This window comes from Chamaea fasciata, unplaced genomic scaffold (assembly GCF_029207755.1).
Source record: "Chamaea fasciata isolate MVZ Bird 193981 ecotype frontalis unplaced genomic scaffold, bChaFas1.0.hap1 SCAF_16, whole genome shotgun sequence".
Lineage (NCBI taxonomy): Eukaryota > Metazoa > Chordata > Aves > Passeriformes > Sylviidae > Chamaea > Chamaea fasciata.
The window spans coordinates 15,036,768-15,064,486 of NW_027094101.1; the positions used below are offsets into that span (position 1 = coordinate 15,036,768).

A 27,719-nucleotide genomic window follows, 5' to 3' on the forward strand; every position below is an offset into this window, starting at 1 on the left:
TGCCGGGACACCTGCAGCCCTGCGGGGAGCTTGGGGCCTTGCTCAAGACAGACATTGAGGGGCTGGAGCGTGTCCAGAGAAGGGAACAGAGCTGGGAAGGGGCTGGAGCACCGGGAGCAGCTGAGGGAGCTGGGAAAGGGGCTCAGCCTGGAGAAAAGGAGGCTCAGGGGGACCTCGTGCTCTGCACAACTCCCTGACAGGAGGGGACAGCCGGGGGGGTCGGGCTCTGATCCCAGGGAACAGGGACAGGACAAAGGGAAATGGCCTCAAATAGTGTCAGGAAGGTTTAGGTTGGATATTGGAAAATCTTCCCGGAAAGGGTGATCAGGCCCTGGCACAGCTGCCCGGGCAGTGGTGGAGTCCGCGTTCCTGGGGAGATTCAAAGGCCGTGTGGATGTGGCACTTGGGGACATGGGTCTGTGGCGAATACGATGGTGCTGGGAGAGTGGTTGAACTCGATGATCTTACAGACCTACTCCGACCTAAAGGAGTCCATAAGGCGCCGAGGTGCCTCCCCCAGGCCCCCCGCAGCCTAAGAGGTTTTGCTCCCACATGCACACAGCAGTCAGCAATTAGGACCAGCTCTGGCCTTTTTATCCTGGGATTTTGTGCCCATGCGGGATTAAAGCCCTGATTGTAGCTTCCCCACCAGCCCCAAATCCTCTGCTGATTTTCGTTCTGGGGGCAAGTCAGTGCACGCTGTGACCTATTGATCCCGATCCCCTGCGTGTGCCAGATCTCCTGCGCTCCGGGGCGCCCTTAAAGAGCGCAGAGCGCTCCGGCCGGCCGGACATTCCCGCCTGGGGCCGGCTGCGCCTGCCTGGGGCGCGGGGAGGCTGCGGGTCCCGGCAGCGACAGCGCAAGGCAAGTGCGTGTCTGTCTGTCTGTTCCTCTCTGTCGGTCTGTGTGTCCCTCTCTGTCTGTCTGTTTGTTCCTCTCTGTCTGTCTATGTGTTCCTCTCTGTCTGTCCGTGTTTCTCCGTGTGTTTGCGGGAGTCTCCTCCACCCCAGGTTTGCTGTGGTTTGTCCTCCTGGCTCCTTCCACGGTGAGAGGCCGTTTCCCTGCAGGAGCTGAGCCTGCCGGGGGCTCTGGCACTGGGGTGGCCTGGCCATGCTGCCTGGCTGTTCCAGCCCCTTCGGGGTGACCAGGAGCCAGCTGAGCCGTGAGGAGCCCACAGCCAGTGCCCCACAGAGCCTTGACCCCACTCGAGGCCAGGCTGTCACCCCACAAAGAGCAGCACTTTGTGTGCTCATCCAGCCAAGCACCTCCGAGCCTTTGGTGAGTGGGGATGGATTTAAAACACTCCCCTGAGCCCAAGGGGTGCTGAAGGTGGATCTGGTGGGGCTGGCGGTGGCAGGGTCCTGCTGGCATTGAGTCCCAGGGGTGTCACTTGGGCTCTGTTGGCTGCTGGGCCAGGCTGGGCACCCCCAAACACCAGAACCAGGGCTGGGGCCTCCCCCTGTGCTGGCTGGGGCTGTCTCTGGGCTCTCCCTGTCACCAGCCATGGCACCGGCTCCATTTTAGCGAAAACTGAGGGTATGACTTGGTCTTCACGATGCCCAACTTCCATTCTTAATTCCGAATAGATTGTGAGGATCCCCTGGGTAGGACCCGTTGATCCCTGTGGGATCCCTGGCAGTGCCTGGAGCCTGGCACACTCCCTGCCATGCCCATCACTGCCAGGCTCCTGCCCATGCTGAGGAGCACACTGGTGTTCCCCTGGGTTTTTTGGGAGAAGGATTTTGCAGATGCTATGGTTGCTTCAGAGGCTGTGAGCATCCCCATGGAGCACCTGCATCCCCATCCTCCCTCCGATCCCGACACAAGGGGAGGGGAGGAGGGAGAAACCCGGCCCGACTGCTTTTGTTTCACTGCACGTGAAATTCAGCACGTCTTTACTCAGCACTAGAAACGCTTTCTGGGTTTTGTGCTTTCGGATCCCCCCCCATCTCTAGCAGCAACATGATCTAGATGCTCAAAGGACCGGTTATCCCATTCCAGCTTCCAGAACCATCCCAAAGCCCCCCTCCTTAACCCCTGTGTGAAGGTGAGCAGAGGTTTAGGGATGGAATGCCTCTGCCTACCAGAGGGGTTTGCTTTCCATCTTCTTCTGTGCCAGTTCTGCAGCCTTAATCCTCCTAATCTCCCCGCATCTCTGGCGTGGCTCATTTTTGTGTGCGAATGCCCTTGAGAGCAGCAAAATTGCAGCTGCTGGGTGAAACAGCAGGCGGAGAGAAACTCCGGTGTAGTGGAAAACTCCGTCTTATGTAAACTGCCCAGGTATTCTGCCTTTACCTTGGCTTGGGATCAGAGGCACTGCACAAAGCCTCTGTACACAGGGCGGTTTTGGGGACCTGGGGGCCTGTGGTTTGGGGGTGCTGGTAGCTCTTGTTCAGGCTCCGGTGCCTGCCCAAAGCACCACACACCCCGTGCTGAGGTTCCCTCCTCGGCTGGGCTCTGCCAGGGTTGGTTTTGCAGCATTTATTTTGCAAATGAGCCTTTTGGTGGCTTTACTGATGCAGCTGGTCCCTGGGGTGCTCCGTGCCCTCCCATCTGCTGCTGCTGCCAGGCGGGGCGCTCCCCGTGCCGGCACCCAGCCCCGGTGCCACCGGCTCCTTGGAGCCTCTCGAGCACGGGGAAGGGGGGCTGTCCTGCCAGCCAGGAGCCCGCTGTGCCCTGGGAGCTGCCCAGCAGATGTGGGCCCCACTGCGGGGCAGCAGGGGGCTCGTGGGAGGATGCCGAGCCCCAGGGTGCTGCTCCCACCCAGATCTGTTCCCTTGGCTCCTCTCCAGCCCTGAAAACACCCACGGAGCTCCTTCCAGGGGCCGAGCACCTCGACAGAGGCAGCAATGTGGCAATATTGACTTAACCTGGGTAAGAAGCTCTTGAGCTGCTGCTGCTGCTGCGGGAGGGGAGCGGGAGAGGAGCACGTTTTATGCAACGAGATGACATTTTCCTGGCAAGCCCTTCTCTGGCATCCCACAGCCCGCTCCACCCTGTGCCAGCCCCAGCACCCCGGCCGAGGCTGACCCCGCTGCCGAGGCAGCAGGATGGGCACTGCTCGGGGGTCTCACTCCCTGCTGACACCCGAGCCGTGGCCTTGGCCGTCCCACTGTGTCCTACCCCACACAGCCCACTGGAATTCGGGATGGCACCAGGGCTGGGTGGGTCCAGCCAGCAGTGGGAGGGTGGCATCCCCTTCCCCAGAGCCCCAAAAGGCACCGTGGCAGTGCCCAGGGGTTTTGGGGACCCATGGGAGCAGAGGAGCCAGGCATGGAGATGATCAGCCCTGGCAGCTGTTCAGCAATGTTCCTCAATGAAGAATTTTTGGATTTGACTTCTGATGGAGGGGGGTTGAGGCAAAACAACATGGAAATCTCATCCAAAAGCTCAAAGCTTGATGGAACACAAACAGCAGGAGATGAGCCAAAATCTCATTTATTTTCTGGGTGGGATTTTTTTGACAGCCCCTGAAGGGCCCAGCTGAGCTGCTGGCCCCCCTGGTAGGGGTTTGGGGTGGGAAGGGAGTTCCTGCTCGCACGGCAGGAAAGCAGGGCACTGAAACACCTCCGTGCTGCCGCTTCCTCCTGGCAGCTCCCACGTGCGCAGGAATGCGGCAGTGCTCGTTCCTAACTGGTCCTGTGCCGGGCGAAACCTCCCCCAGCTCCTTTTGGGGCTGGTTTTGCTCTGAAATCAGCAGCCAGCGTGGCTACTCCGGCCCCATCCCACAGCCCCTGCCAGGTTGGATGGCTTCAGATGGCTCTGGTGGGGTGTGGTGGCTCAAAGGACCAAGCTCAGGGTTCCTCGAACTGTAAGAAATAAATAGAATAAAACAAATGCATCACTCCCGATACTAAAGGATGGGAAAGCTCCTGTCCCAGGAGGGAAGTGGCTCTTTCTGCTGCACTTGCTGGTTTGAGCCCAAGTGCCATCAAGGGACTGAATGTTGAACAAACACCAAGCGAAAGCGGGTGCAGGCGGCCAAGCAAAACAAAGGCCGAGAGAGGCTGGTGCTCTGACTCATTTGGCATGAAAATGCAGCGTGGAATAAATTAAGTTTGGCTCTTCCTCATCCTCCCGGCACGGTCCAGAGCAGGAGGGCTGCATTGTCACCAGCACTGGGGTGGCTCTGGGGTGCTGTGCACACAGCAGGCACTGGGGACCCATGGGGACATCTGCACCAAACTGGGGGAAAGGGGAGAGGGGGTGGCCGTGGGGGACACACCCACCCTGGCAGGTCCCTGTCCTGTGTCCCCAGCCATGACTTTTGGAATGGCACAGAACAGCGTGCAGCCGGGCTGGATGTTAACATCAAGGATGTGCATCCAAGACAGCAGCAGCTTCTCTTGGTCCTTATTCTCCTGTCTCATGAAGGGATGGGGTCCCAGATCCCCAGTGCGGACACACAGGTGTCATCATCATCATTGTCATCATCATCATGAAATCAGCATAGAGTGGTTTGGGTTGGAAGGGACTTAAAGTCCACCTAGGCAAGGCAGGGACCTCTTCCACTAGACCAAGTTGCTCCAAGCCCTGTCCAACCTGGCCCTGAACATTTCCAGGGGCATCTGCAGCTCCTCTGTGTCCCCTGTGCCCCTCAGGGGCACGGTGCTGCAGCCCTGAGCACCCATGCAGGAACACTGGTCCTGGCTGGGATGTCCCCTGGCTGGGATGTCCCATGTCTGGGACCATTCTGTCACAGTCCCCCAGGACACATCGAGAGGAAGAGGAAGGTCAGGGCTTCACTGCAGGCTTTGGCCTGTGATGTAAAGACTGGGAATTTCCGGGGTGTAATGTTTGCATCTCTATAAATATGCAGCTGGAGCGCACCCAGGGGCAGCTGCCTGCGATGGGCGAGGGAGATAATGCCCCGCTTCCGCCAGCGCGGAAACTCGCGGGGGAAAGGGCAAGGCAGCGCCTGGCTCCGCAGCACGTCGCGGTGATTCAGCCCAGAGCCCGCCTCGGGGGATGCTGTGATCCCCAGGGCCGTGGGCGAGAGGGGGACACATCCACGGGGTGTCCCGGCAGGCTCCCGGCAGCTGCGGGGAGGGCGGTGGAAATGATGCCCCAGCTCCCCTGGTGCCTCGGCAGAGCTGGGCCAGCGGCACCAGGACAGGCTCGGGGGTGTCCCCGCCGTCCCCGCGGCTGCTGGGTGCTGTCCTGCCCCAGAGCGGGGTGACACTGCCTTGGACAATCCCGACCGGTGATACTGGGAGAGGCCGGCCCTGCCCTGAGCCGGCCGCGGCACCCGGCACCCCGCGCCCGCCCGCTCCCCGCGGTTTCGGCAAACCCAGTGCCCGTCCTCTCCCGGCGGCACAAACCGGTCCCGGGACTCACACCCAGCACCGCCCGGGCCCGCGTTGCGACAGCCCTGGGAGCGGGCGGCTCTCCCCACACCGGCACCCCTCGGGGTCGCAGGGCTGGGGAGGGCGTGCACCCCAAACGCACCCCAAACGCACCATGGGGTGCCCCGACGATGGGAGTCCTGGGCTGGCCCCTAAAAAGAAGAGCTGCACACAAGACGGGGGTCGGGACAAGGTGGTGGCGGCTGTCGTGGGCGGAGGACTGTGCCTCCTCAGGGGACCTGTCACCGGGCTGGGAGGCGACAGGTGAAAAGGATTTGGGCACCGGCACATCCTGCACAGTCACTCGCAAAGGATGCCGAACGGGATGAGCCTTAATTCCCCGCCCTGACCCCGCAGCAGCGCCTTCGGGCAGCGCCCCGGGCACGGCCCGGCCTCCTGGGCGGCTGCCGCTGCCGCGGGGCCCCGCGCCCGCCCGGCCCGGCCCTCCCTGCGCTTCGTCACAGCGTGGGTGACAGGGGTTGGGGCGGCTGCATTCATCCCAGGGACCCGGGTGTCCCGCTCCATGTCACATGGGTGCGCTGGCTGGAGATGCCACCAGCCGCCGCTGAGTTCCCGACCCTGCCAGGCCCAGCACCCGCGGGATGCCGCAGCTCAGGGCTGGGGAGCAGGGGCTGCACAGACAGGTCACCATCACCTCTGGTGGTCAGGGTTTTTCTTAGCTGGTTCCCAAGTGTCCCATCCTGAAGTAGTGACATGGAACTGCGTCAGGGCAGGGTCAGGCTGGAGATCAGGAAAAGGTTCTTCCCCCCGAGGGTGCAGGCACTGCCCAGGCTCCCCAGGGAATGAGCACGGCCCCGAGGCTGCCAGAGCTCCAGGAGTGTTTGGACAGCGCTGCCAGGGATGCCCAGGGTGGGATTGTTGGGGGGTCTGTGCAGGGCCAGGAGCTGGACTGGGTGATCCCAGTGGATCTTTCCCACTCAGGATATTCCATGACTTCATGTCCCAGCATTACCTGGAGCTGGGGAGGGACACAGAACCTGGCCCTGGTGAGGCCAGTGGCTTTCCCAGGCCACGCCGGGCACAGACAGATGCATTTCATAATCCCCAGGTCTCACCTAATCCCCAGGTCCCAGCCACCCCCGGCTGCTGCCCTGGGATCATAACTGATGGTATGAGGGAGAAATTAAATACACAAAATGCAGTGGGTTGACGCTCATTTGGGACTTTTCCATCACCCCAAATTAGGACCTGTCTGTCCATCCTGCTGTCCATCCATCCCACCCACAGCTGGACATGGACAAACGTGACTGGGCTGGCTGTGGCCTCTTTGCTCTGGGATAATTCACATTCCAGGATAATACCCCACTTCAAACAGTTTCCATCTGCCCACCAGTGCTCACTCCCAGGGCTTTCCTAATAGTCTAAAGGATAATTTGGTTGCTGGGGTAGGATCAGAAAACCTTAAACGGGGGGAAATTACCCAAAACCGTATAAAAGAAGGGGGGGGGGGGGTGGAAATACCCAAATGGAAGACTTGTGCCCCATATTAAATAATACACTTATATATGTAATATTATGTATGTATAAAATATTCTCCTGCAGTGGCCAGGGAGGAGGGGAGCCCTGAGTGCTGCCACAGCCCAGGCTTAGTGCAGGTCAGAGACGCCTACAATTGTCTTTAAATACTTTGTGGTGGCAGGTTAACCATGGATTATAACCATCGTTAATGATTATAACCATCATTAGCAACCACTGCAAGTGCAGGGTGAAGGAGGGGCTCGCTGGTAGGGGGCTGAAGGGATCCTTGTGCCAAAACAAATCCTCGGTTTATCGAATCAGGGCCGCGGTTGATAGGGACGGTGGGACGGTGACACTCGAGTGATGGGACACTTCACTGGCTGCCGTGGGGGTCCCGTGGTGGCCGTGGCTCCCAGCCCAGGTGTGGCTCAGCCCCGCTGGCTGGAATCAGCCGCCCCGCGGGTCCCGCAGCCCCGGCAGGCTTTATCTGGGGGGCCGGCAGAGGGGCGATCACATGCTCGCCCGCCCGGGATTAGGTGTAGCCGCTGCGGCGGGGAGCCGTGCCAGGGAGCCGGGCCGGGCGGCCGCGGGCACTCCGAGCCCATGCCCCGGGCAGCGGGAGCCGGCCGAGACAGCCCTGAGGGCCCGGCGGGACCGGATGATGTCCTACCTGCAGCCCCCTGGCCGGCCCCTGGAGCGCTTCGATGGGCTCTCCCTCATCTACTGGTAAGCGGGGCGGGGTGCGCCGGGAACGGGAAAGGGAACGGGCACCCCCGGGAGCCTTGGGTCCCTTCTCCGGGGAGGAGGGATGCGTTAGTGCAGGACGAGGTCAGTGACCCCGCGGCTTTCGGCGGGGCTTGATTCGGTTGATTTTGGTGGCCCCTCGGGGGGGGGGGGGCAGGGTCTGATGGGGGTCCCTCAGCACCTGCAGGGGCAGCGCTCGGGTGAGGCCGGGATCAGCCAGGACCGGGAAAGGGGATTTATTTTCCAGGCAGCGCCTGGGGAAGCACCTACAGCCTCTGCGAGCAGGTGTGGGTGCTCCTGCTGCAATTCTGGCGCTGGGCTCTCCCCCTTGACAAAACCTCCCCCAAAAGGGCCCTGTCCCCGCCTTGCCGGTGCCCGGGGAGCGGGGAGGGTGCGGAGCAGGGCCCCGGGAGGCTGCGGAGGGGACGGGAGGTGACGGCGGGCGCCGGGCGGCTGCAGATGTCTATGTAGGGCAGAGAGAGCCGGCGGGAGCGCGGCTCTGCCCGGGGCCAGGGTTCAGAGCGTGCGGCTTTAGCCGATTAACTGGGGGTCAGTGGGCCGGAGCCAGGGCCGGCGTGGGCCCCGCCGGGGTCTCGGACCACCCTGAGGTTTGGCGGAGGTTTTCTTGGGCTGGCCAGACCTGGGCTTCTCCCCAGCCGAGACCAAGAGCCCGGGGCACGCTGAAGGCAGCAGGGGCCGTGATCCCTGCCGCTTGCTGGGACATGATCCATCTCCGGCTGAAGTAGGTCATTGGAGCGAGGGCTGGGGGGGCTGCGGGGCGGCTGCCCCGGGGGGTGCCGGCAGGATGGCGAGGGCAGCACCCCGGGGTGACTGCGACCGAGACGGTGGCGTGAGTTGTTGTGTTGATGCTGCCCTGCTGCTTTTGGGTGCGGAAAAGGCAGAATCGGTTGCCGGTCGGAAGGAGGTGGTGCAGGACAGGCGTGACCGCGTGGCTGTGTTCGGGGCAGCGCTGCCAGGTGGGTGCTGATGCCGTGGGGCCGTGGGCTGTGCATGGGAGCAGCCCCATAACCTCACTGGTGGCCCCTGGGCATCCCTGGCCCCACGGCCCTGGTGCCCTGCCCCTGCGAGGTGAAAATGCTCAAACCCCATTTTCTCCCTCACAAATCTGCTCACATGCTGGAATTTTGGGTAGAAGCCTCCCTCAGCTTTGCCCACTGGGCTGTGTTTGGTTTGGAAGGAGAGGGGTGGTCAGGGAGACCGTCCCCCACATGTGGCGGCTGCCAGATGTGCTGGCTGGTGTCCGGCTGTCTGCCGGCTCCGCCGGGACGCGGCGGAGGATGGCGAGCAGATGGCGGGGAGATAACACCTCCCCGGCACTCCGATAAGGATGTCCCCGCTCTGCCGCTGATTAAAAGATTAATTTTGGAGTTTGAAATGGGAATTTGATAAACAAACGCGAGCTGTCAGCAGAACCTCACCCAGCACATCAGGGCGGGGGTGGAGACAGCCGCGGCTGGAGCAGCGGCTCATCCCTCATCCCCGGTGTCTCCCGATGGCGATGCCGGTGTGAGCCCGCGGGGCTCTCCTGGAGAGTGGCTGCGGGAAGCTCTAAGCAAGTTTTGCAGCGGTGGCTTCTGTGCAGGAGCTTTGCCAGAGCCAGTAGGAAATCAAACAGCCCCGAAGGCGCCGTCGGTGCCGGGCGGGTCTCATGGCCGGAGCAGGCTCTGGGTGCCCCGGGGAGTTTGGATCCGCTGCCGGCTCCTCACCAGGCGTGGCCGGGGGCAAGACTGGCCTGGCACTTCCACCAATCCTCTTGGAATTATTATTGCTGCCTGCTTATGGCTTGTGCCAGGGTCTGGGTTGGGGAACGGGGGTGTTTGCAGCTCAAGGATGGGTCAAGGCTCTACCCAAGAGCTTCACTTCTAGTTCAGCAACATGTTCTGAAATCTTTCCCAAAAAGATGTGAACTTCCCATCTTTCCATACCCAGCCATTTCCCTCACCTCTCTCTTTCCCTCTCTATTTTTATGGATTCACTTGGGTGAATTTCCTGCTGTGGTTCTCAGGTTTTCTCCCATTAATGCCGGCTGGGCAGAGGGTGGCCAGGCTGGCAGAACAGGTCCTGCAGCCCCCACCAGCCCCTGTTAATAAGTTTATAATCAGTCCAATCCCACAGCCCAGGGGATTTAGGCAGGCAGGGAGATTTATAATCCTGTTAACCCTTCGCAGCAGTTGACACCCAAACTGGGGCCATGGGAGCAGTCCCCAGACAGAGCAGCACATTCCCCACCTGATGGGAAGGTGAGGAGGAGGAGGAAGGAGAAAGACTTCCTGAGGGAGCGATGTTACCACACCTTGGAGCTGCTGTGGTGGAAATGAAGGCGCCTGTTTGAGCTTTTCCATGTGATTGTGTTTGTGTTAATCCCCATCTCAGGGGGTACATCCAAGGGTTGGGCTGGAGCAGATGTTGGGGGGTGTTCAGCTCAGCTGGGCTCTGGCATAACTGCCTTTCCTAAAAAACTTCCGGCAGACCAAGCCTGACCTCCCTTCTGCCTTAAACAATCTCTCCTAATTACTGCAAGACAAGCTAATTGAAGAGGTTCTTTTTGCCTTTTCCCCAACCAAAGCCTTTTGGAACAGCACAGGAAGAGCTGTGTGCTGATGTCCACTGGAAAAGACCTGCAACCCCTTGTTGTGGTTTAACCTCTCCAAGCCTCAGCAGTGTCCAAGAGCAGCTCTGCCAGGCAGGTGCCCGTGGACTGACCGTCTTCTCCCTGGGCAAGGAGAACCTCCAGAAAACGCTCCACCACTCTTGACTTGATGCATAATTGGCAGGTGGAATCAGCTTCCTTCTGCAAGCCCCTCTCTACCCAGGGATGAAGGTGACGGGCGGCAGAGATCTGAGTTTTGGACAGCAAAAGTTCATTGGGATGAACCCCACATGCTGAAGAAATCCACTGGCTGAGAAGGATGTTGGAAATAGGGACGAAGTTTAGAGGAGGGTGATAAAATGGGTTGAAGGACAGAAAAGCCTGGCCAGCAGTGAGAGATGGCATCTCTACCTGCCTGAGGTCTTGGTGGCCTGCTGGTGCAGATGTCCTGGGAGAAGGGGTCTTCCTCCCTGAGGAGACAGAATGTGCATCAGCCTCAGGTGGAGACACCCTCCTCCAGCAGAAGGAGGGAACAAGCACTGGAAAACTGTCCAGCCATCAAATCCTCCTCATCTCTCTGTCTTCAGGCTTGGCTCAGCTGGGAGTGAGGGGTGACCCAGCAGCAGAAGGAGTGGGGAGGGTGAAACCTCCCCCAGGAACCACCTAGTGACCTCTGCAGTTGGAAGGGTCAGAGGAAGGGATTGAAGGAGTTCTGGGGCCAACATGGTCCTTGGGAGGAGGAAAGTGCCTGTGGGGTGTGGGGATAGGGCTGTGGGATGGTTGCCAGCCCTGCCCATGGGGATGAGGACCACAGGCTTGGAGGAGCAGCATCACCCCTGCAGGGCTGGCTGCAGGGCTGTTGCCACCCTCTGCCCACCTGCAGGTGGGTGCCCAGGGAGATGCTGAGCCCAGGGCTGGGGTGGGAGCACAGGATTGCCCATCCCTGAGTGCTCATGTAGGACCTGCCTGCTTCCCTCACTGGTAATTTTGGCACTGTGGTTCCTTTGGGTGCAAGTTACTCCTGGGGTGGTTCCAGCTGGACACAAGAGGAAAACTTTTCATAATGGGAACAATCAGCCTCTGGAATCACTTCCGCAGGGAAATGGTGCATCCTCCAGTGTTGGATACTTTCAAGTTTCAGCCGGGCAGGGTGCTGGGCTGTCTTGTCTAGACCGTACTTTTGACAAGAAAGGTTGCACCAAGTGCTCCTTGAGGTCCTTTCCATCCTGGTATTCCATGATTGTCTGTTGCCTCTTCTGTTCAGACTTGTCTGTGAGCACCTCTGATCTCCTGAGCTCATCTAAAGTGACTCCATGGGTGTTATTATGAGAATGCCATGGGCTGCACTGGGACCGTGGGCAGCTCTTTCCCAGCTGATTGATTTTCTGATTTATGCCCAACGCTTTGTAGCTGATCCTGCAAGCAGCACAGTTGCATTTTTCCAATTTCCAATCAGATGTAAAAGCCTCTGCAGCCTACGCTGATTTTGTTGTGTCATGAAATGAACTCACTCAATAACGCTCCAATGTTCCTGATGCTGTCTGGGCAGCCCATGGCTCCTGCTGCTGCTACCAGAGTCAGTGGGAGGATGGCAGAGACCGTGACCCAGTGCCCTGCTGGGGTAAGCCCTCCCACCTCCTACCTTCTTAATGCTGCCTTCCGGAGCCAAAAGGCCTCAGACAGATCTCACTGCCACTGCAGGATGTCTTTCCACCTTTAATTCCCACCCACACAAACCTACTTGGACCCTGTTCCTCCGCTCAGCCGGGCACAGAGGCTTCCTGTGGGCTCAGGGGTGCTGCTGTCAGCATAACCTTTCCCTCCCCTTCCCTTTTTGGGGATGTGATCCTATCTGGCTCACTGGATCACTCTGGGATGCTGCTATGGGATCTGGCCATGCGTGGGCTCAGCTGCTCCCCACTCCTGGTTCCTGGCTTTAGCCTCGATGTTGGGATTGGAATAACTGAGGAGATGCTGGTTCCATTTCTTGTATGGCCTGAACATGGCCTGGAGATGACCCCGTGTCTTGGTGCAAGACCACAATTTTGGGCACAGCTGTTATGGAATACAACAACATTTTGGGGTGCCCAGGACACCCCACCTGAGCAGCCAGGCTGTGAAGGGCTGTTTGGCTGGAGGGAGAACTCACTGAGCCTTCAGTGTCTAATGGAAGTGTGTTTCATGAGAGATGAGCCTTGAGTGACTCCCATGGGATTTTTGCATTTGCTGCTGGACATGCTGACCACGTGATGCCAACATTCCCAGTGACATTAAACCCATCCCTCCCCTCGTGATCCAGGTGTTCCCAGCTCTGTTTGCTTGTTGTCTGGGTAGGAAGGACAAAGGCAGACCTGAGTTATTTTTTATCATAACTTTACTATTGGTTGTAATTGTTTCAGCCATTCTCTTCCCCTCTTCTCTTTCTGAAACCCAAACCCATCACCACCATCTTCTCCACTGCTTCCTATTGGCAGCGGATTCTGTGCCTCTCCCCAGCACTCCCAGTTTCACTCTCCCACACTTTTCCCTTCATGCTCTCTCAGAAAAAGATACTGGAAATGCACCGAACTTATGCTGACCCAGCATTTTAAACTCTATGCTCCTGGTCCAAGACTTATTTTGATTTTATTTACAGCGTCACCCATCCCTGCATTATAAATGGTAATGTTAAGTAAAGCTGACTTACTACAGTTTCACTCAACTTCTATTAAAAAAATATTTTTAAGCAAAAATAACTTTTCCATTGGGAAAAAAAAATCATTTTTCAATGAGTTTTAAACTCACTTTTCTAGCAGTCAAAGAAAAAGTGGACAAACAAGTGAAGCATGTGTTTATCTGCTGTCCAGTCCCATGGGGTTACTTTGGTCTGAATTCATACCCTTCTATTCTCTCATTTATTTAAAAATCCGAAGTCTCACCAGCAGTTCCCTGGGATAAGAATCCTGGATGAACTGGGAGTTGCTCAGCTGGGTCCCAGCTCTGTAAGGATCTTGAGCACACAGCACAGGCCCTTTGCCGGGGGGATGTTTGCCTTCAACACTGGTTGTACAGATTAGGCCTGGTACCCTTGGGAAGATCATAGGGGGCTTCTAAATCCTTCCTGAATGTGATTCCAAGTTTTAAACCACTGAAAATCCTCTGAATTGTTTCTGTTGAAACTTCCTCTGATAAGAGATGTGTTAATGAACAGGAGCAGTAGCAGTATCTGGTGCTTTTGCCAGAGCTGCTGTGTGTTTTGGAGGGTGGAATTGAGGATCTGAGTGTTTGGAGAGCAAGTTGGAAGCTGGACACTGCTCCTCTTCCCCGAGGGCCTCTTGGATTTGGTTTCCATTTCTTTCACCAGCTTGTGGACAAGCGTGTGGTTTATTGCAACATCCCACCCAGTGGGAAGGACCAGGAATCCCAGCCTTGGGCAGGTGAAGGACTTCATGCTGGAGCTGTCGAGCCCCAAACACACCTGTTTAACCCTGAGTGTAGAAATTGTTCCCTGAGATGCAGAGATCAGGGTGGGTGAATTACTGAAGTGCCAGGCAGGAAAATTTTCCCATTTTCCTGCAAGTTTTGGGTTGGCCTGACTCTAGTGAGCTTTCCTGCCGACCCTCTGAAACTGGCCAAAGAAGTGACCTTATCACAGAGTCACAGAATGGCTTCAGTTGGAAGATAAAAGATCCTCTCATTCCACTCCCTGTCATGGGGATGGACCCCTTCCAACCTGGCCTTGGAGATTTCCAGGGATGGGGCAGCCAGAGCTTCTCTGGGCATCCTGTGCCAGTGCTTCAACTTTATCCTGTTGCATTGCCTCGGGTGCTTGTGCAATCCTTTCCCTTCAGCATCCCTGATTTATTCCAGCCAAGACTCTGGCCTGTGGATCAAGGCAGTAATTGTGTGACAATGCATTAGAGGAGTCCCAAAGGTTCTTGGAAGGTTGTTTGTGGTATTTTGGTGGTGGGATGGAAACGTCTCTTCCTCTGACCGGGATGGTTATTGATGGAGGACCTGGAGTGTGATCTTGAGTGTGAGTGGCAGGAGGCTGCTGGGGTGAGTGGGGCCCAAAAAGGTCACCCCAAACTGGGCATGGTGCCGAGACTCTCCTGCCCCTTGGGGAGCTGTGCCCTGGTGTGGAACAGGCACAGAGGGAGTGTTCCACACCCCAGCGTTGAATTTCTGTGAATGTTCTGCCACAAAACCTCCTGGCCAGCCTTGAACGAGTCACTGAGAGCCAGAGCTGGTGGTCGTCAGGTGTTAGAACCTCCTGCCTTAACTTTTGGCTCTGCACACCCTGGTCATTTTCTGTGGGGTGGCAGGAGAAAGAGCATCTCCCTGCTGTTGGGTTGCTGAGGGGATGGGCAGGTTTGTGAGGATCTTGAAGGCTGCAGCATCCAAGAGATTTGGATATGGGCTCAGGCACCACCCCTGGTGCTTGGTCTGGTTTGGTCAAAGCCTTAACCAAGGGCGTGAACCAAGTGTGGGCACATCTCACTCTGCTGGGGTCTGCACAATATATCCATCACCAGATGCATCTGTGTTTGTCTAGTTGGCATTACTCATCCATTTTTTTTTTTTAGCCAGATAATTTAATTTTCAGAAAAGTTTTTGCCACCTGAAGGTCAAATCTACTCAGATTTTATATGTCATCTGAATGTCCTCAAATGAAAGCAATTAAAAAAAAAAAGAAACAAAATGCAGGAGGACTTTTCCAATTTGTCAATGTTTGGAAGCACCCTGCAGTTGCCCAGTGAGGCTCCACACGAGGCCATTGGGGAAGCTCCAGCTGATAAAATCAGTTGTTCACACGTGGGAACGGCAATATCCAGCAGCTTGGACTCAAGGAATGGTTTGGCAAGGAGTGGCAGTGCCAGGCAGGCACGTCCACAGCGGCTGCACTCAGTGCTCCGCTAACGAGGGCAAGGGCCACTAATGGGGCCTGGCCAGGAGCCTGCAGAGACGCTGTGGGAACAGCACCAGGAGGACACCGGACATGGAGTCGGGGCCAAGAGCTTCCTTGTGACCTCAGATGTCCTCCAGGGCTGGTTGGGATGCAGGACCCGTGTCCTCCTGCAGGTCCAGGGGAGAGCATTTCCCTTCTCAGGAAAGGTCACCAGATGTTTTCCCCCAGGATGGCAGCTCCGCTCCTGCCAAGTCCCAAGGTGGGCTGTTCTGATCCATTCCCATTCACTGGCAAACCTCGGATAATCAATATTCATCCCTCTATCGCCCCATCCCACAAAACAGGGCTCCTGCTGCTTCTCCAGCTGTATCATGGCACCAAGACAGGCATGGAAGAGGCTGTTCAAAGGCAAATCAGCCTTCTGACCTCCCAGCAGACAGGGGGACAGCTGAACTTGTTCTGCATTAAGAAGGAAACAACTGAAGGCTGGAAAAGATGCTAAAAAGGAAAAAAAAATCAATATCCACCCTAACTCCCTAAGTGCCACAGTCTGTTACTGCTTCCAAGGCTTTGCTATGGATTTTAATCCTTCAGGGGTGGTGACTGCACACGTCCCACACCGAACACTGCCCTTCATCCCTGGGGGGGCCATTCCCAACAGTGCATCCCAAGGAATTCCCGTTGTGCCGAGGATGAGGGGCCGGCCCTGCTCGGGGCTCTTTGGGAAGGCGCTCGGACGGGCCGCGCTGGCTCTGGCTTGCGTCAGCTTTAATCTAAAGTTGGAGCTCTTTTGAGCTGATCTGTGTTAATGTTGGGTGGAATTAACATGCATACGGGGAGACCACGTGATGCCCTCCGACCTCCCCCCCCCCTTTTTTTTTTCCCATTTTTTTTCCCCCCCCCCATCACTTTAACGGATTCCTGCCAAATCGGAGCGGCTGGCGCCTGGCAGGGCTGGGCTGCCACTGCCGGCAAGATGCCCGTGGTCTCTGTCCTTTACAAGGGAGCCATCATCATCAGCAGGTAACCTCCCCCAGCGGGGCTGGAAACGGGGAGGGGGTCCCGGGGGGCTTCCACTTCCAGCCAAGGTTCCTCCCTGTGGCTTCTCCAAGAGCAGGGTTGGGAAGCAGGGATTGCAGGGATGCCGTCGCTGGTTGGGTTTTCTGCGCTGGTGGCATTAGCAGAGCTCGGGGCTGCTGGCGGCCGTGCCTCGGAGTGGGGATGATGATAAAAGTTGATGGCAGGGGCATGATGATAAGAGTTGATGGTATCCAGGAGGCATCTGCTCCGCTGAAACTGCATCCGTATGGTGCTTTCCAGCCCGCCCTGAGCACCCGGCGCTCGCCCCAGGAATTTCCTCAGTGATTTACTCACAATACCCTGAAAATCCTGGGTGGGGGGTTGAACCAGCCTGGGCCCAGGGCGGCTCTGCCTTCCTGGGATGCCTTCGAGCTCCGTTTTTCAACAGCCAGATGCGGCCAGTTGTTGGTTCAGTCTTCAGTACATAGCAAGGAGGGGCATTTTTTAACAGGGAGAAAACACTTCCAGTCTGAATCTTAGAGGTGGAAGTTACTGGCTTTGCTGGATAGCTCGATATTTTGAGTTTTATTTTGGATTCCTGGTAAGTCCCTGCAGGTTATTCTTATCCTGCCTCTCGCTGGATTTGGAGCAGCCTCTTGTTTCCCACGGTGTTGTTCCTCCTCATCCATGTTCAGATCTGGGACCTGATATCGATTGGGAAACACCTTTTCTCTTGTATCTTAAGTGCTGGAGAGTGTTTTGGTACCTCCTCCCGCCTGGTTTCCCACCTGGCACATCTGATCTGTTTCTCAGATCAAGGTTCATCCATCCTGAGGAGCCCAAGGACAAGTGCTGGTGGTCCCAGGTTTGGAGTCTGGCATCTGTGGTTGGGGCAGGGGGGGTTTGAGGTCATTCATTTGGAATCTTGCCTTAGGGTGTTTAGGGGGAGACTGTGAGATGTTTTGGGGAGTTACTTGGCTCAGAGGAATCTCAGGTGTGTGATGCTCTTCCACCCGCTCTGGCTTGTGCTGAGAAGCTCCCACCAGACCAGGCAGGACTTGGAGCAGCTCTTGCATCCCCTTTTCCAGACCCTCTCTGCCTGCATTAAAAACCTTGAGAGTGGATTGTGGCCGGCTGTCTTCATTACAGGCTGCCTGTGTCTGTGAAACTGCTTGATTCCCAGAACACGGCTCCGAGCTCTGATCTCATTTCCCGGGAGCTGCACAGCTGTCCAGCCCCGCTAATCTGGGGTAATGAATCACAGACAGGTCCAGCAGATTTGCTGGGTGGGGAGGATGATGTTCAACCCTGCACATATTCTCTCATTTATCTGTGTGAACCTCGGGGGGGCTGGCTGGGGGCTGAGTTTTGCCCGTGTGGGTGCGGTGGTGGGGCTGTCCCTCAGCCTGGGTGTCTGCAGTGCCTGTCCAGGGTGGAAGGGACAATGTGCCTCTGTGTGTGCTGGCTGGGCACCTGTGCCTCTGTTCTTTTTGGCCCATGACAGAAAGCTGCTCCTCTTGTCTCCCCCAGGACACTTATGGGACCGTACGGGATGGATCGAACCGTGCACTGCTTTGACTTCTACGAGTGTGCAAACGGGCTGGGTGAGTCCCAGGGACAGCAGCGTGGGCTGGGATGCCTCAAACGTCCCCCCCCAGACCCCAGAGGCTGTGTCAGGATGTGCCTCCCTGTGGGAAGTCTGGTGTCTCACTGGTTCTTTTGTCTTGTACCTGCCCGTGTCGAGCATCTTTTGCACCTGCAACATTAAGAGAATGTCAAAATCCCAATTAATTCCATGGTAATGGTGGGCAGCCAGTGCTGGGAGCTGTGCAGGAGCTTGAGGCCACAACCCCTTCCCTGAGCAGGATGAGGGGGAGGGGCCTTTCAGAATTTTCTGGATTAAATAAATTTCAATGATAAACAAATAAATAAATAAATAAACAGAATCCCCAGCACTTCCCTGCCCCTCTGCAGACTTTTCCCCTGGAAAGCCATCCCAATGGGTGATGGAAGGTGCTTCCTGCAGCGCTCCTGGGGACTGGGATGCATGAGCTGGGTTTGGAAAGTTTGGCCACGGGGAAGGGAATGGGCACTGAGTGAGTCAGGTGTCCTTTCACAGTGCTCTGAACTTCAAAGCATGGAAGAGAAGGGAAAAGAGAAGGTCACATCCATTAGAACATGAGAAAGTCCCAGGTTCATGACACTCAGCCCAGAAAGATCCAGCACAGCATTTCTTCTGACCTCTGGGTATCCAGTGGTGCTCTGCCATGAACTTCACAAAAATCTGTGATCCTGCATCAGGATTTCACAGTCTCTCCCCTAATCCTTAGTTGTGAGTGCAGCCCACCCTCCCACAGAGCAGCTGGTGACCTCTTGGTGAGACCCCTGAATGACCATTTGGGACAGCTCCTGAGAAGTCACCAGAGAAAGAAGTTCAGGTTTCCTGAGAGCTGAGATTAATTATGGATTCATTATTGGCTGTTTCCAGCTCTGGGGTAACAGGACTTTCCGTCATGGGGGGATGGCTTTGCTGATTCTTCCCCCAGTCATGCGGTTCACAGGAGCTCAGAGAAATGTCTTTACTTGGGGAATATGATATTTTACTCTCCAGAGGTGGATTTGGTTGAGTTGGTGGGATTTCAGCTGCTGGGTTAGATTAGCTCATTAAAGGAGGAGGCCCAGAAAAGCCTGATGGGGCCATCACTGACCTCTGAAAGAAGTGACAGATGGGGCAGCCCTTTGTGAGCCACTTCACCGGGTTCCACTTCCTCTCCTTTCCCCCAAACTGTGGCCAGAGGGTCCTTGCAGAGTCTAGCAGAACCTCTACAGCAAACTGTGAGGAAGCTACAAAAACGTGGATTTCCTAGTACCATCAACAGCTGGCTTCATCCCCTCCTATGAGGCTTGAAGCACTCAGGATGAGCAATCATCCTCCAGAAATCATGGAATGGTTTGGGTTGGAAGGGACCTCAAAGCTCATCTCACTGCACCCCCCTGCCATGGGCTGGAACACCTTCCACTATCCCAGGTTGCTCCAATCCCTGGCCAGCCTGGCCTTGGACGCTTCCAGGGATCCAGGGGCAGCCACAGCTTCTCTGGGCACCCTGTGCCAGGGCCTCCCCACCCTCCCAGGGAACAATTCCTTCCCAATGTCCCATATATCCCTGCCCTCTGGCAGCTTAATCATCCCTCTCTGATGAGTAGTGCTTGCAGAATCCCTGTGTCTGCCAGAGCTGTAGCTGCTCAGAGTGGGTTTATTTGGGAAAAGGAAGTGCCTTCATGATGCAGGTGTTATCCCAGCAGTTTCTCAGGCTGGATGCAGGTGTTATCCCAGCAGTTTCCCTGGTAGGATGAGGTGTTATCCCTGGTAGGATGAGGTGTTATCCCAGCAGTTCCTTTGGAGCAGCATCACTGCTCGGTGCCAGGTCAGCGTTTGGCCGCGGGTCTGTTGTTCTGTGGCTTTAGGTGGAAACCCACATGTGAACCTCAGCAGAAGTTCAAAGGGGTTACCTGGCAGCTCCTCAAACCTGAACCTCGAATTAAAGAATAGCCATCAAAGGGAAGTGCTGATTAAGGAGCATTTCTCAGAAACACTGAGATCCCATTATCTTGACCTTCATCTGCTTAGGACAGGGCAGCGAGTGATTCACCTCCAATCTGTCCCTTCCTCCAGACAGAAAAAGCTGGCGGGGGCTGCAAGATCAACAGAGGGATTAAGGGAAATGTAATTGAACATTGCCAGCTTAGGCCCAGAGCAGGCAGCCCCTCTCTGTGCCCAGCCTGGCAGCCGGTGGGGTCAGGATGCGCCTGGGATGATCCCACTTGGACTAAACAACCAGATTAGCCAGGACACCCCCTGACCTGTGGGACACAGATCCAGGGGCAGGTGAGATCATAGCCTGAGAACTGTGACTCTGGCATTAGTGGGAGTGGGATTAGAGGCACCGGAGAAGCTTGAGGGTCTTGGAGAAATTTATAGGATCGTTAAGAGCCTAAAGAAAACACAGACTTGGTCAGTCTTACCTCTAAGTCCATCTGGAGCTTTCCTGGCACACTTTGTTCTGCAAAAGAGAAAAAACCAGGGGCATGGGCATCAGCTCCAGGACCTTTGCCAGAAAGGAAAGATTAAATAGAGGGATCCAAAATAGGCTAGATTATCTGGCCCTAAGTATGACTTAATAAGCATTATACTGGGACTTTGATGCTGTGATAATTAAAGAGCCGTTATTTACCTGCACTGGGTCCCAAACAGAAATTTGATTGAAGTAAATGTTTATAAAATATATTAAAAAGATCAGTGCCATCAGTCACCTGCTGTCCTCTGCTGTGGTCTGAGCCCTGGAAGGGGTGAGCCCTCCCTCCTCCTCTCCCCTGCCCCAGTGAGGCTCGCCAGTGGATCTTGGGGGGCAGGACTGGTACCCACAGCACCTTCTTGGAGAAGTGACGGGTGTGAGTAGTGGGAAGAGCTTGGCATCATCCAGCTGCTTTCCCAACAAGAGAGTTAAAACTCAGGGATTTTTTCCTCCCCCCTTCCAAGTTTGAGTGTGTCTGGAGCAATACTGTGAGTAATCACCGATTTTAATAACAAGATCGGATTTTCTCATGACATCGTTGGGGATAAAGGAGGATTTGGAGATACTTCAGCTATATTAAGGTATTATTACAATTGATTTGCAGGCACAAAAGGGAAATGAGTCATTATTGATTTGATACCTCGGCACAGGTGCCTGTCCCACACTGGGCTGCTGGGGGATGCTGCAGCTGAGCCTCTGCAAGGTGCAGATTTTTATATTATTTGTCCGATGTGCTTCATCATTCCTAATTCCTTGGTGTTACAGCGTGAAGAAAGATGTAGGATGAGCTCCTGAGTCATCCCCTTGGCTTGGCTGGACTTCCAGCCTCTTCCCCAACCAGGGGAACCAGTGGGCCTTTGCCTCTGCAGGAGGTTTCTCAAGGCCATCCCTGGGGTGCCTCTGTTCCCTGAGGTGCCCCTGTTCCCTGGGGTGTCTCTGCAGAGCCCAGCACAGGGATCCTCTGGCTCCATAGTGAGCAGAGGAATTTCCAGCTGAGCATCCCTGGCCATGAGCAGGTTTGACCTTTAGCCCACGGCCACAACATCTCCTCCCCACTTTCGTGCCCAGGTGCCTGGCCTGACCCACGCCTTGGAGAGGCTCGTGCTGCTTATAGATACTTTTTGGGGGCCAATATTTCCAATCTGAGTGGATTTCTTTTATAATGCAATGGAGAAAATATTAGTGCCCGTTCCTGAGGTGTTCTGCTGTGAGTTCCCTGTTCGGCATTAACAGCTCCTCACAAGTGCCTGGTTAGTGCATTAAGCCCAAGGAATAAACACCAGCACTCAGACAGGGCTGGGATCTGGAGCTTGGGAAAAGCAGCAATTGGTGCATATAGAAATGAACTGGGAAACTAGAATAATTTAGTTTTGATCTAATTTAATATCAAGGGGACTTGAGAGACAAAGTCTTTCCCTAGAGGCAGATGAAAACGGTGAGGAGCCTGAGAGCAGAGCTTGTGTTACAAAAGGAAGGGAAACAGGGATGCAGACGGTGCTGTGTACTGAGTAATCCCCATCCAGGGTCCTCTTCCTTCCCGCCTGTTTCAGACAGGGTTCCCGTGTTTTGGGGAAGCAGCAGTGCCCTGTTTCCTGGAGGGAGGTGTTTCCTGCAGGCCAAGACCTCCCCAGGGCTGGGAGCAGCCCCTCAGCAGCCGGCGGACAGAGCTGTCACCGGCTGTGGCCTCAGTGGCACTGCCTGTCCCCGGCCTGCCCTCCCGCCCAGAGCTGCAAAATGCCTGACCGGCGGCTCTCGGGAGAGATTTGTTAATTAAAGCCAGGCTTTTTAATCCTTCTGTCCACAGCCTGGATCTTTGAAGTAGGACTTAACAAGCCCTGGATAAATAAGTCTCTTGGACCTTTTCCTGCCAGGCAGCTTACGCTGGCCACAGGGACGGGCCCCGTGGCTGCGAGGGGCAGGAGCTCCGGTGCCAAGGGGCTGCAGGGCACCCGAGCTGTGCCGTGCGGTGGGGACGGCTCGGAGATCACACAGGGGTCACCTCTGCGCTCCCGCCTCAGCTGCTCCCCCCAGGCCAAGTCCTGGCAGAAACGGCCGCTCCTGGAGCGGGGCTCTGCCGCCGGTGCCTGTGCCAAAGGCTGAGGTGCTGCTGGGGCCTGGCAGGGGACAGGAGATGTCCCCACCACTGTGGTGCCCCTGGGGCTCGTCCAGATGTGCAGAGGGAAGGAACCTCCTGCAGGAAACACTTGTCACCAGGAATGTTTCGATCTGCAGCAGGAGCAGATCCTTTCCCATCAGTGATGAACTTGGAGCTGCTGGAGAGAGTCCAGGGGAGCCCGCGGAGATGCCCCAAGAGCTGGAGCCAGGCTGGGACAGCTGGGGGTGTTCACCTGGAGAGGAGAAGGCTCCAGGGACACCTCAGAGCCTCTTCCAGGGCCTAAAGGGGCACCAGGAGAGCTGGAAAGGGACAAGACACAGGGAATGGCTTCCCACTGCCAGAGGGCAGGAATGGATGGGACATTGGGAAGGAATTCTCCCCTGGGAGGGTGGGCAGGCCCTGGCACAGGGTGCCCAGAGCAGCTGTGGCTGCCCCTGGATCCCTGGCAGTGTCCAAGGCCAGGCTGGATGGGGCTTGGAGCAGCCTGGGACACTGGGAGGTGACCCTGGCCCTGGCAGGGGGTGGGATGGGATGGGCTTTAAGGTCCCTCCCAAGCCAAACCATTCCAGGAGTCTCTGAATTTAGGATTGGGGCTGCATCACTCAGACACTAGCTCTCCTCAAGCTCCGAAAATATCAAGTCCACACGCGGCCAGTGCAAGCTCTGATTGTCCTGCCTTTGTGTCATGGGCTGTATTTTTCCCCCAGGAATTAAGGTCATCGGTGGCATCAAGGAGCTCACTGGAGAAGAATATGGAGTTTATGTCAAGAGGATCCTTCCAGGGGGTGTTGCTTACGCAGACGGTGAGTGAAACACGGGGCAGAGTGCCATGAGGTCTGAGAACAGCCCAGACTGAGGGTGTTTATTTCACACATTTGTTTCGCCCCTTATTAGATATTTTGGGTGCTTGCTTTGAGCTTTTCCAGGGGCTGGGGGTATTTCTTTAGTGTCGCAGTTGTTCTAACATCTGACAGCAGCCTTGGACTTGCTTCTCAGCATCTGTATAATTGTTTTGTGTGTGTAGAGCGTGACACACCTCTGCCACACAAGAACTTTCCTGTCCTTTCCCACCTCCCTGTGGCCCCGAAACAACCGGAGATCCTTTTGCAAACTCAGCTCTGCTCTGGGTCACTGATTTCATTCTGAATATATTCAGCTAAGTAGGTATTAGGGGTCTGCAGAGCTCACCTTTTACATCTTTAGCTAAAAAGATTTTTTTTCCCAGCTCTTACATCATTTTCCCATCCAATAAGGGAAAATAAATCCAGAAAAGGTGGAAGTGCCTCTCGTGGTTTTCTACCTGACCTCGAACTGAACTCCTTGACCTCAAAGTGAATTAAGCAAAAGCTTTATTGCAATTTTCAGTATTTACTTTTGCAACTTCCTAGAGCAGAGGAAGTGCTGCGACATTGGCACAGGTTGTCCCGGGAGGTTGCAGAAACTTATTTATGGACATCTGGAAAAACAGGTCAGACGAGCATCTCTGGAACAACCAATGAATTTTGCATCCTGTCTCTGGGCACAGGGAGGAACTGCCCAGCCTCTCACAGTCCCTTCAAGCTGTATTTTCCACAGATTCTATCCATTAGTTTTCTTTTCTAGGGCGCCTGCAGCCAGGAGACCAGATCCTGGAGGTCAATGGAGATTCCCTAATTGGGGTTACAAGCGAGAGGTACCATATCCAAATGGAAATTTTCCATTCCTGTTGCTTTTGTGTGATTCTGGGAGGTGGCTGAGGCTGTGGGGTGTGTGGAGAACACCAAGGCAACATTCTGTGTGCTGTTCCCAAGAGCCAACTCAGAAATTATCAGACAGAAAGATTCAATATAAAAATAGAGCATTGTGCCCAAATTGTGTCTGAGATACTCAGACATTTCCGAAAAATGCTGGGATTTTAACAGCTCCTGGCACCTTCACTCCATCTGCTGCAGCTTCCCAGCACGTCCTGCAGCTCCCAGCACAGGAGCTTAGCTGGTGTCTGAGCCTGACAGCGCTGCTCCGTGCAGGCAATTCCTCCTGGAGCCACCATCCGGCCCCTCAGCTCCCCATCAAGGGAATAATTACCAGCTCCACTGGAGCACCAGCACTTTGGGGGATTCTCCTTTCCCATTAAACACGGCAATCCTATTGCCTGCTTTGCATTCCTGCACGGGGTGCCGAGGCTGGATGGGAAGCAGCACGAGGAGCTGGTCCTGATGCCAAAGCCCCAGAGCACCTGGGTTTGGTGATGTCCATGAGAACATCTCTGTGGCTGTGGGAGGCTGTGCCTGGCTCCCAGCAGCTGCCCTGGCTGCCAGGGGTACTTGTATTTTGACCCAGAAAATGGCTGTCCCTGGGATGGAAACTTCCCCAGGTTGGGAATTACAGAATTAAGGTCCCTTCCAAGCCAAACCATTCCACGATTCTGTGAATTTAGGGCTGGGGCCGCATCCTTCAGACATGGCCAGTGTGAGTTCTGATTCTCCTGCCTCTGTGTCATGGGCTGTATTTTTCCTGGTGTGGGTTGGAAGGGACGTTAAAGACCACCTCGTTCCAGCCCCCTGCCACAGGCTGTGCAGGAGGATTCGCTCACCACCACAGGCATCTTCTGAGTTTTGTCACCAGGGACTTCTCACTTACTGCAGAAGTGGGAAAATCAGGATATGGCTTGGCTGCCCTCAGCCTCACTGCCAGGGCAGGGAACAGGGCTGCTCCGCAGGCATCCAGCCAAAGGCCTGGCTGCTGGCAGGGTTTGCCCAGCTCAGGGGTCTCTGCCCAGCTTTGAGGCGAGTGGGGTGAGACCAGTGGGACGCCACTGGGAGCTGGGGTTGACGTGTCGTGGTCCTTGTGTCCCAGGGCCGTGGACATCCTGAGGACGGCATCGGCCACCAGCCACATGCGCCTTCTGATAGCCCGTGATGATGATGCCAGGTAAGGGACATGGCACACTGGGAAGGGGGGCTGTGGCACTCATTGGCACCGCAGCTGGAGAGCCTTGGGGCAAATGAGGCTCAAAGCCCATGGGGAAGGCAGAGGTCTCCAGGGGTCTTTGGTAACTGTGCACTGGTGGGAATTCAGTGGAGCTGTAATGGAAAGGAAGCAAAGCCGGTGACCTTCAGCCCCAGCCCTGCCTGTGTCAGGTCTGTGGGACATTCCAGCACTGAGCAGATTTCTACAGGTGTTTCCCCAGGGAGGACCAGGGCTGCTCCAGTCTTGGCTCCCTCAGCTCTGCTGTGTGGTATTTTAGCACATCCTGCACAGAGCTCTGGATGAAGATGTACAGGGAAAGTAGTACCTTCCCTTCCCTTCCCTTCCCTTCCCTTCCCTTCCCTTCCCTTCCCTTCCCTTCCCTTCCCTTCCCTTCCCTTCCCTTCCCTTCCCTTCCCTTCCCTTCCCTTCCCTTCCCTTCCCTTCCCTTCCCTTCCCTTCCCTTCCCTTCCCTTCCCTTCCCTTCCCTTCCCTTCCCTTCCCTTCCCTTCCCTTCCCTTCCCTTCCCTTCCCTTCCCTTCCCTTCCCTTCCCTTCCCTTCCCTTCCCTTCCCTTCCCTTCCCTTCCCTTCCCGATTTTCCTTCCCCGGAGGCTTCCTTCTGAGAAGTTTCTCCCTGAAACCTGTCCCCTTGTTGCTCCCTGGAAAACCTTGCTCTCTCTGGAGAGGCTCAGAGGGTTTGGAAGGAGAAGGAAAGAGTTCAGTCTTATCTTGACTGGATTTAAGGTGTATGGGACAATGATGGTGCCATGGGAGAGGGCAAAGCTGTGGGATCCCAGGTATGGATTCGTGGGGTCTTTGCTGGCATCCCACGGGGGACCTGGCCCAGTGTGCTGGCACATCCTCTCCCCTTGACAGGAACAGGGCTTGGGAAAGCTGAGGTGCTGCAGGAAGCAGAGGAGCGAGGGTGGCATTTGGCAGGGTGTGGCTGTGGGCAGGCAGTTCCCGGTGCTGGGGCTTTGCTCTGCCTGTGGGTGGCTGCAGGTCACAGTCCTTGCTCAACGCAGCCTCATCCCGTTAGTGCTGAGATGATGGATTCATTCCTTATCCATCAGCCGCTGTTCCTGCCTTGGCAGAGGAGTGAGAGTGCTGTAATGACAGGCGTGAGGCTAATTCTGACACAGCCAGACACTGCTGGAAGAATTATTTGCTATTAATGACGGGCTGCTTTTAGCCACCCTCTTCCAGGGGAAATAGCATCTCCTATTATTACATTAAGTGCAAGTCCTTCAGCAGCTCTGAGGAAGTGCTGGGTGAAGCAAGTAGGTCACCAGAGATCCTTTGGTCCAAGTAGGGATGCTCAGGATACAGTTCTGGATCACAGCAGTCCCCTTGGCAGGGCAAAGTGCCAGTGGGCGTCTGACACTCTCCCGCAGCAGGAGAGCCGGGATCCCACAGCTCAGCTGGGATCCCTGTGTCCAGCAGCGGCAGGAAACTGTTCAAGGAAACACTTGATTTCTCAGCCAGAGCCCTGAGCACAGGTTTTCTTCCTCCACCCTGTTCTGTTTCAAGCTGTTCGTGCATCTCAGTGTGGCTCCTGCCATCCCAAATTGCAGCAGATGTTTCCTAAAGCACACGCACGTGTGGCTCCGGCCCCCCTCCCTGCTGTCGGCAGTCCCCAGCAGGGAGCTGGGGCAGGCCGGCAGGGCAATGAAACTTTAAGCAATTTATTTGGCCTCTGTTCACTGTTGGTTATCTGTTAAATCTGCAAAAGGTTAGCCAGAGGGAAAGGGGGGAAGTAATCAGTTTATTTATTTTTTTTTCTCTAAAAGATTTGCAGAGATTTCACTTACATAATCATCTCGCAAACTGTTTAATACACGAATACATATCTCCAGGATTAAGGGCTGTGGGAACATGGGGAAGGATTTTTCTGCTCTCTACTTTTTTTTTTTTTTCTTCCACTTAGTTTTGTCTTTTTTTTTGATGCTCTGTTATCTTTTAAGTCTGCCCTTGAGCGTGGGTGAGCAGCCAGCCGGGTGCGATGGGGCCATCAGCTCTGGGGGTGATGCCTGTGGAGGTGCCATGCCATGAGCTGTGGGCAGCTTCCCACCTTCCCACTGCCCGGCAAAGCAGCTCACAAGACCTGAGAGCTGAGGAGGGCACAGGGCAGAGAAAAGTCAATTTTCAGATCCTTCCTCACCCCGAGCACTCAAGGCACACTGGAGGAGGGAACGTCATGGCTCTGCGTTTGGATCCAACCCTCCTGCCAATTTTCCCAATGACTCAGCTGAGTAGCATTTTGTTGTGGTTGGCCTCGGGTGAATTTGAGTCATAAACGCTATTATTTGTGCCTGGAGTTAATTATAGGCCCAAATTACCTGTGCTTTTCATGGAACTCAGTCTCTGGCGTGTATCAGATGCATGTTTTGGGCCTGTCGCATCAGCTGGGCTGCAGAGAGCAGCAGTAATGCCAGGGCTTAAAGCAGAGAATTCACATTTGGAGCTGGACTCACCAGGTTTAGGTGATGCTTACAT

General features: G+C 55.7%; 1 protein-coding gene across 1 annotated transcript in view; it reads left to right on the forward strand.

Annotated features, from left to right (window-relative positions):
• Positions 1 to 16,043: 16,043 nt before the first annotated feature.
• The window catches only part of LOC136298052 (syntaxin-binding protein 4-like), a 40,051-nt gene continuing 28,375 nt past the window's right edge, over positions 16,044 to 27,719 (forward strand). The window contains exons 1-6 of the mRNA XM_066198491.1: positions 16,044 to 16,090; positions 16,901 to 16,952; positions 17,592 to 17,691; positions 22,984 to 23,079; positions 23,879 to 23,948; positions 25,112 to 25,186. Coding sequence (XP_066054588.1) covers positions 16,044 to 16,090; positions 16,901 to 16,952; positions 17,592 to 17,691; positions 22,984 to 23,079; positions 23,879 to 23,948; positions 25,112 to 25,186 — 440 coding nt within the window. The remainder of the gene's footprint in view (positions 16,091 to 16,900; positions 16,953 to 17,591; positions 17,692 to 22,983; positions 23,080 to 23,878; positions 23,949 to 25,111; positions 25,187 to 27,719) is intronic.